Raw genomic sequence first — 9,691 nt, 5'->3', positions numbered from 1 at the left:
CATCATTTTAAGCCATAATTTTAATGGGGCGTTCTAGAGACACATAAGTTGTTTCAATAATTTTCTCAAGTCATTCCGGAATCAATAACTATTTAAAACACAATTTTCTTTCAACTCATTCAAATCTGTCCCCTGTTTCCAGAATTGAGGTTACTGAATTGAAAAATTCAAAACAATTCAGCCCTTAATCCAAACCTCATGAAACCCTCCAGAATTAAACTAGACACATATAGGATTCACCAGAATTTAAAATCACTCAATTTGGATAAGAATAGATGGATCAAATAATTTTCCAAAAATACATGTTCTGTAGAAAACGAAAATTCCAGAATTTGCAAGGCAAGTTAAAAAATCCATATAAAATTCAATCCTACGAGTTTTTGAGTGAAATAAATTTCTAAACACTCCTCAAGAAGTCTACAACAGCATATCCAAAATTCAGCTTAAATGAAAAACCAAAACATACAAACAATTTTCAGAATTCCAGATGGTCAGATTTTTGTACAGTGAACCCTTATATCAAAATCAAATCTTTAACCAAATTTTGTTTAGGAAACACATGTATATTCTACCTACACCAAATTATTGAAATCAATCTTCCTATTTTAGTTTTGTTTTCATGAATTTATACCAAATCATAGACAAAACAATCCAAAGAGAGTTCTTTAAACCAATTGAATCATAAATCACCAAAAAGGGGAAATATCAAGCTTTACTCACCTCTCATTTGCTCAATCTCCCCTTGCTCTTTCCGATCACCTGAATTTGCTCGCCGGCGGCCACTTTCTAGCCACTTCCGTCGTTCTCTTCTCTCCTCTCTCTCTCTCTATTAGTGGTTCCATCTTCGTCTCCCTTCTTTCTTTTCTTCTTTCTCTCCTTCTCTTCTTCTTCTTTATCTCTTTTCTTTCCTCTCTTTTCTTTCTCTCATTTTCCTTCTCTCTTTTCCTGTCTTTTTTTTTTTATTCTTCTTCTTCCCTGTTTTTCTTTTCATTGAATGGTCACTGTTCATCAAAATATCAAAAAAAATCTAATGTAGTCCTCACTTATTTTGACTATTACATGATACTCCCCAAAACTTTTAAATTATTACACTTTACCCCAAAATCACAAAATAAAATTTAATAAAACTCCATACAAAAAAGTACGGGGTATTACACGTAGTCTGCTTTGTGGGGTTTCTTTCGAATCTCGTCGTCAAAATACCCAAAGTCCTAAACCCATCTGGTTTGCGGTTGTCTGTCGTGCTGTGGGCTTGTCGCAACTGCTAACCTTCAAATCTCGTCATCTTCGTTGCTGCCATGAAGGTTGTTGTGTTGCTGAAGGTGTCAGCTTGTAAAGGTATTTTGCTCTGTCTCTGTGGGTGTAGTTTGCGACCAGATCTGAATGTGATTAATTTATTTGAAAGAGAGGGATATAGGTTATCATTATAATCCGAGTGAGGAGGATTGGGAGAAAGCGGAGAAAGCCTGCGACAATTTACAAGTTTTCATTGGTTCAACCAAACTCATTTCAGGGAGTGATTATCTGACGGCGAATTTATTCCTGAAGGAGGTGTGTCTAATGAAATGTATGTTAGACAGTAAGAGTGAATCTGGAGATGAGTTTATTAGAATAATGGTTAGGAAAATGAAGGAGAAGTTCGATAAATATTAGGGGGAATGTAATGTGTTGATGTCTATGGCTGCTATATTAGATTCCCGATTGAAAATGAGGGTTATTTAGTGGGCATTCCCTAAGATGTATTCGGAGGCAAAAGTGTCGGCAAATACTATAACGATCCGAGATTTATTATATGAGCTATATGGAGAGCATGTTCAAGCTAATCAAGCTATGACTATTGCTCGCGCTTCTATATCAGAAGGGGATGGACATGGAGCTGTTGGTGATGTGGCAAAGTAGGTTCTATTGATTATATTTTTTTTCTTTAATTCAATATTTAAACTTACTTTATTCTAACTTAAAGTTTATTTTTATCTTTTTTTCATTTTAGAAAGAGGAGGATCACTTGGAGATTTAGTTTTCTATCCCGCCAAGTAATGGGAGTTAGTAGATTGTTTGATTCACCCATGACTCATTGGCTGTAGCACTAGGATTGTGCAGGTTTTTATTTATTAATTTTGTGTTTGGGTTTGCATTTTCATCTTTATGTTATGGTTTATATACAATGACAGTTGTACTTATGTGTTTCACTCTAATTTGTTTGTAGGAGAAGTGGGGCTACAATGGACATATAGGCTACAGCCAATTATATTTTAAGGATTTTGGCAGTTTACTTATTTTATTTTGTTGACTGCTATTATATATATATATATATATATATATATTTTGATGTTTGGGGATGTAATTTGATGTATAATTATGCTAACGCCCATTTCATTTTGATGAAAACTTAATTAAGTTAAACGAACTAAATAAAAATTTTTAGTTCACTTCATTTAATTTGTCGTACATTCTTAACATAAGTGGGATGCTAAATAGTAAATGCGTAACATCAGTAGCATTTTATTTTGATGTTTATTTTTTAAAGCGGTTTAGTTGTTGTGTAATGTACCAAGACAGGAATTGTATGGAATCAGCTATATATATATATATATATAATAAAAAAATTGTGTTTTTTTTTTTGCTGGCTCACGAGCTTGGCTCGAAATAGACTCCCCCCTACACAAGCTGAGTTGAGCCAAAAAATTTGTGACTTGACTCAACTTGAGCTCATTTCTGACTCTTTCACGAGTCGAGCTCGTTAAGCCTAAAACTTGCCTCGGCTCGGCTCGTGAACAACCTTAGTGTTGAGTAAATCTTGAGCAAAACCTTCTTTTAATTTTTTATTTTATTTTTGGCTTCCAAAGATTATAATATAAATTTTCATGACTTTGATTAGACCTAGCCTAAGCTAAAGTCAAGCAAAACTTAAATCAAGTTAACGTTACATTGATTTTTAATATGAATTAATAAAAAAAATGGAAAATTTTCTTGGTATAAACATAGATAGTAACTCAAAGTTCTTTAATAATTTTGAGCAGCTGAACAGTGACATTTGAAACGTAGGAAAGTGGTGGGTGAAGGGTAAAGAATAATGTGCTTTAAAATATAGTTAAGGTTTTAATTTGAGAAAACAATATCGTTCTTAGATACAAAACACAAAATAAACTGAGAAGATCTATGTCTTTTTCCCTCAAATTAGAATAAAAAACCTCTAAAAAACAAGCCTGATTCAACCCTAAAATAAATTAAATTGTAATGAGTAATACACATACGTAAAACTAATAAAATAGAAAACGAAGCTAATTGTGACACCTTGAGTAGTGAAAGCTTCAATAATTTCAATCTTCAAAAATTTTAAGAGCGAATAGTAAGAGAAAGAGAAAGAGAAAGAGGGAATGAGAGAGTAAAGAATTTTCAGGATAAAATCATAAAAAGCAAGTAGAGTCGTGGAGAAGAAGAGTGGAAAGAGTTTTAAACTTTTAATATAATATGGGTTTGGAATATATATATTAATAACAAGTATTTTTGTGGGTTGGATATATGTATAATAGTTCTCATTTTTTAAGAATCTAAGGGTAGGCCCGAGTATATATATTAATAGCAATATTTTTTTTTTTGTGGGTTTATATATTAATAATTTAAAAAAAAATTGAGGGGTTGGATTCGCCCCTCTGTATGTGTGTTTATTTATTTATTGTTTAATCTATTTTTAGTTTTTTGTAGATGATTAAATCTACAACCGAGTCAAATGAGGATGATCATGTGAGGACGAGGCTACTGACAATCTTGTAGATTTATAGGGACAAAGAAAAGTGAATGCAAAGGACTTGGGGGACATAGTGTGGTGTCGGCTGTGGGCACTCTGAGGCTCAGCTGTAGACACTCTGATACTCAAGTCAACACAATTGAAGCGAATGTAGTACAACTGAGAACGAGAAAGAGTTTTACTAGGAGTGTTTGGCTAGGGCACGACTTATTGGCGCAGAGTGGTTGAAAGTCAGCTCTACGGTTATTACTAGAGTAGAGTAGTCAGAACTAGACTTTATGGCGGGGAAATGTAGTGGTTCTTGGAAGCAAGAACTTAATAAACTAGAGAGAAGGTTGTGATTGAATGAATAATTAGAAGTTCTACCTTTGCTTTTATATGGGGCTCAAAGGGGTTGAGTCCTTGTAGAACTAGGTGTTCTCATAGTAGGAGTTTGAGTAAACAAGAAACTCATAGTGCTAATCCATGTAGGATTATAAATACTAGTTTATGTAGGACTAGGAGTCTTAGATGAACTAGAACTTGTATAGGACTATGATTCTGATCCAAATCCAACCAATTTTCAACAACAAACAACACAAAATATACCCTAAACTCAAGCTCAAATTCGGCCAAACACAAATGGAAGCAATGTTGCACTTACTTGCAAATTTTAGGTTAAGACAAGAATGAACACTTCAAGCATAAAGGAATTCTCCACCAACTTGAATCGATTCACCACCAAATCTCCTTGCCAAGACTTGGATAAAGAAATCTCAATAAGAACACAAAGTTCTCTCAATGGTTAAACCAAGTTTTTGATAATTTTCATGAACTAACTTTACAAGGAGAATAGTTGCCTTTATATAGGCAATTACAAGGTTAAAANAGAATCATAAAATAAAATTTAATAAAATTCCATACAAAAAAGTACGGAGTATTACACATATAATGTTCATGCAAGTATTGAAATAATACCACACCAGTACCCTGGGTCCTATGTCATACCTCTCACATATTTGTCCCTAATACAGACAAACAATTAGAAAGTCAACTAGGCCAATACCTGATTGATAATGATAATCCAACTCAGGCCAATACTCGGCTGACAATAATAATCCAACTCAAGCCAATATCGGTCTGATAATAATAATCCAACTTAGGTCAATACCCGCCTGATAACAATAATCCAACTCAGGCCAATACCCATCTGGTGTAATCTCACCCAACCCTATACCCCCTTGGTGTACTCCCGGTTGGAGCTCCACAAACATCCATCATGTCAGGAGGATATCATAATTGTGCAATATGACGGATCTTCTCATATGCGCATGCGTGGGATAAAGTGTAAATAGAAATACTAGCTCATGTCTGGAGAGGGATGAGTACTCCTGAAAGTGATCTCAAATCTAGAAATAAAATCACATTCAGGATTATAAATAAAAGGTACCCTCGTACGGGTATTTATAAATAATATCATGAAATTCTCATTATAAACCGGCATGTAAAACATGAAACCATTACTTATATATGCATGTATAAACGTTCATTGACCCTTAAATTTTTGTTCAATTCTATATGTGCGTTAAAAAATCAATGCCGCTGCATGAAGGCTTTTGGAATGCTGCCTTCATGGCTCATGCTCCTTTGGAGCAATGCGGCGACATTCACGCTTCCGCCCCGAAAAGCATTTTTCTCTCTTTCAACCCTTAACACCATTGTACAAACATATACTTAACAGCCTTTCCAACACAACACAATAAGCACCCAATTATGCATATACAAAATATTTCTTCATTCCCAGCTCAAGTGCTCGGTCCTTGCCTCCTCTTCCCCTATTTGTTTCAAATTTTCCATAAAGAATTAGGATCTTCTACGGAAAGAATGGAAGATCACTTTTCTCCCTCCCTTCTTACCAATTTCACTCGATCTCTTCTTTTTCCCCCATCTCAGCCTTCTCTCTAAATTCCTCTCCAATTTCACGTCTTCAAATTTGGTTGCAAATGAATAAAAAACGTGTTTATATATATCGTCTTCAAATTTGGCATATTATTGCACCCTCTAGGAATCGGCGAACAACTTCACCGCCCTGAAACATATAAAATTTTTTTTGACATGTCACAAATCACCCCCACTAAAACATACAAAATTTGTTTTGACATGTCATAAATCACCCCACGGTAAAGTCTGCAGGCACCCCTACTGGAAAATTTTCACAAAACCCCCTCATCTTTTGATTGTCTCCCCCTTAAATTTCTACATCTTCCCTTTACACTCAAGTCCCCTTGCCAAACTACTCATTGATCCTACCAATTCTTATTTCCTTACTACAACACCCTGGCAAGTTTTAATTTCTTTTAATTTAACCCCCTCCCCCCCATTAAAATCAATTATTAAACTTCAATAATAAAAAGAAATACCGGGACATTTCACATAAGGAATTGGTATTAATAATATTCCAATAACAAATTTTCTGCAATTTCATATATTATTGTTCAAAACTGAAATTTCAGAAGAACTGTAGAACGATTTTTTTATTATTTTTATGTTTGGAAAAAAATCTGATTTGAATTTATATATTAAAATTAGAACAGTGAGGATGCTACATAGTTTTATTTCACTAAAAAATACCCAATATACGAATTTTCTATGAATTTTTAAATTTACTGTATAAATTCTGTGTTTTCAGTTTTCTGTAAATGGGTCAGTTTTCGGAAAGAATTTCAAGTATCTTAGAAACTTTATTTTGCTTTGAAATTTTTACTGATGTTAATTTGATATGTCTATCTTCTATTAAAAAAATATATGTTGTTTTTCAGTAAGTAAAACATTTAATATGGATTTTTGAATGTAGTATGCTCAGTTCTGGAATTTCTGGACAGCACTGAAAAGAAAAACTAAAATTATTTTAAAATGGTTCTGGTTTGCCAATTGAACTGATATTTTTTTTTTTTTTTTTTTTTGGAACTACCTTAGTATATCTGTAAGTTATCTGGAAAGTTTCAGGGTGATCTTTTAAAAATCATTGGGCAGAAGTTATTCTGTGTTGGCAGGGTGTGCTGAATATTGGAAAGTTATATTTTGGTGTTTTATGGAGTTTAAGGTGCTGGATTATTTATTTAATATAACTTGTGATGGCTTAAATGAATGTTTTTGTTGCTAAGTTTTGATTGGGGAATTGAGGTAAGCATAATTTGCATTGTCTTATAATTGCCCACTTTTCATTAAAGGTCTTATAATTGTCCACATTTTGTTCTATTATTTTTCTCTTGTTCTATAAAAAGGACCACATTTGCCCAGATGTTAAATGTGACAAACAGATTTCTTTATATAAATGCTATCATCTCAAATTGCAGTTAATCTTTTGCTTCTAGCAATTGGCCTTTTGCAAAAGTAAAGCAAAACATTACGTATACAAGATTGTCCACTCTCGACACTAATAAATCTTCAACTAATTATTGGTTTAAATTTCTTTTCCTTTTTATGCTTATAGCCTTTTTTAAAGAATTTATACTATCATCATCATAAAATTGACCTTGGATTTAAATAATAATAATAAACCTGAAACATTGTGTGTGCTTTTTTTCTGGATAAACCTGTCGTCTGCACAAATAATTTCCGTGCTTGCTTGTATAGATTAGCCGTCTGGTGAAAAATACAAGAAAAAGCAACTAGTTTAATAGAAACAAAAGAAAGCAGCTTGGTGTAGAAGAGACGTTGAGCAAGAATGCAAGATTTGAAACCACATACATAAAAGACAATTGTCTTCCTTGCACGAAACATCCTTTCGCCGGTCCATTTAATTATTTATATTCTCTTCAGCCCTTTCAATAATATACCTTTCTCCCTTGTTAGCTGTGCTTTCATTCTAACAAATCTCCATCTTCAATCTTTCTTATTTATAAAAATAAGCACAATGGGGAATTGCCTTCCAACAAGTATTTCGAAAAAGAAAAGCAAGGGTTTACCTATTGAAACCACGTTCAAGCTTCCCTCACCGATACCAACTTGGCCATCAGGTACTATCAAATTTTCGCCTTGAATATCTCTAGAATTGACTCTCTCTTGTTATTTGCAGTGCAATAATTCATCTCTGTATGTATATATAGGTGAAGGGTTTGCGACTGGAACAATTGATCTTGGATATGGACTACAAGTACGCCAAATATCATCTTTTAACAAAGTTTGGTCCACCAAAGACGGAGGACCCGACAACATTGGTGCTACATTTTTTGAACCCTCTTCCATACCAGAAGGATTCTTTATGCTTGGGCACTATGCTCAACCCAACAACACTCGGCTTTTTGGCTGGGTTCTTGTTGCAAAAGATGATACTGATACATCTCTAAAGAAACCTCTTGATTACTCTCTTGTTTGGAGTAGTGAGTCTCTAAATATCAACCAAGAAGGCATCGCGTACGTCTGGCTACCCACACCCCCTGATGGCTACAAACCCGTTGGCCACCTCATCACAAACTCTCCTGTGAAGCCTTCCTTGGAAAAGATACGGTGTGTTAGATCCGACCTCACTGATCAATGCGAGACTGACACGTGGATATGGGGACCAGGTAAGGACAGCAATGCAAGTGGGTTCAACATTTTTGGTGTAACACCCACCAATAGAGGCATCCAAGGTATGGGTGTCTGTGTAGGCACATTTGCAGCAAAGAATAACAATTCTCCTTTATCAATCGCTTGTTTAAAGAATTTCAATTTCAATTCTAATTTATCTTCTATGCCTAATCCACTTCAAATTGAGGCATTACTTCAAACTTACTCTCCTTACATTTATTTCCATCCTGATGAAAAATACCTCCCATCTTCTGTGAGCTGGTTTTTTGACAATGGGGCATTACTATACAAAAAGGGAGAAGAGTCTAAACCAATATTAATTGATTCGATGGGTTCGAACCTTCCCCAAGGAGGTTCTGATGATGGCCACTATTGGTTGGACCTTCCCGTAGATGACAAGGCCAAAGAGAGAGTGGAAAAAGGAGATTTACAGAACGCTCAGGTTTATTTACATATTAAACCCATGTTAGGAGCCACCTTCACTGACATTGCAATATGGGTGTTCTACCCTTTTAATGGACCTGCCAGGGCTAAAGTTGAGTTTATCAACATTCCTTTAGGAAAGATAGGAGAACATGTTGGTGACTGGGAGCATTTGACATTAAGAGTAAGCAACTTCGATGGTATGCTAAGGAAAGTCTACTTCTCGGAACATAGTGGAGGCAGTTGGGTGAATGCATCAGAGCTCGAGTTTCAAGGGGGTAATAAAGTTGTTACCTATGCATCCTTGAATGGTCATGCGATGTATCCAAAGCCTGGACTAGTTTTACAAGGGAATGGAAGGATTGGAATTAGGAATGATACTGCAAAAAGTAAGATGTTTATTGATACAGGAAATGAATTTTCATTGGCTGCGGCCGAGTATCTGGGCTCTACTATCATTGAGCCGCCGTGGCTCAACTATTTTAGAAAATGGGGTCCCAAAATTAGTTATGACATTGCGGAGGAAATAAGAAAGATAGAGAAAGTATTGCCTGGAAAGCTCAAGCCTGCTTTTGACAAGTTTGTCAAGAGTCTACCGAATGAAATATTGGGAGAGGAAGGTCCCACAGGCCCAAAGTTGAAAAGGAACTGGAGTGGAGATGAAGTTTGAAGGTTAGCTAAAGTAATAACATTGATTAGAGTAATACTATTGCATTTATGATTTAATAAAGTTGTGCGCCAATTATATATTTTCCTTGATTGCAAAGCAATATTAGGTTGATCGTCACTCAAAGAATATTATTTATTTCTTTCATTAGTTCATGATTTATCGTGCTATAGTATATAGTGATAGATAATACATAAAACTTTATAGATAATTAGATCTGCCTCCATGTCGAATTTTGTCAATTACATTAAAGAGCTAACTTTGTATAAGTGGGGTGACTATATATGTCTCTGCACAGGTTA

At 34.7% G+C, this 9,691-nt stretch overlaps 1 protein-coding gene across 1 annotated transcript; it reads left to right on the top strand.

The window, feature by feature from the left end:
• The first annotated feature begins 7,611 nt into the window (after positions 1 to 7,611).
• Positions 7,612 to 9,456, top strand: LOC116113579. Its single transcript, XM_031399726.1, has 2 exons — positions 7,612 to 7,746; positions 7,837 to 9,456. Exons 1-2 carry the CDS (start codon positions 7,644 to 7,646, stop codon positions 9,390 to 9,392), a joined length of 1,659 nt encoding a protein of 552 aa, XP_031255586.1. The 5' UTR covers positions 7,612 to 7,643; the 3' UTR covers positions 9,393 to 9,456.
• Positions 9,457 to 9,691: the final 235 nt, after the last annotated feature.

This window comes from Pistacia vera, unplaced genomic scaffold (assembly GCF_008641045.1).
Source record: "Pistacia vera cultivar Batoury unplaced genomic scaffold, PisVer_v2 Contig685, whole genome shotgun sequence".
NCBI lineage: Eukaryota > Viridiplantae > Streptophyta > Magnoliopsida > Sapindales > Anacardiaceae > Pistacia > Pistacia vera.
Note: the sequence above shows the minus strand (reverse complement) of the source record. Positions and strands in the feature narration are given on the sequence as shown.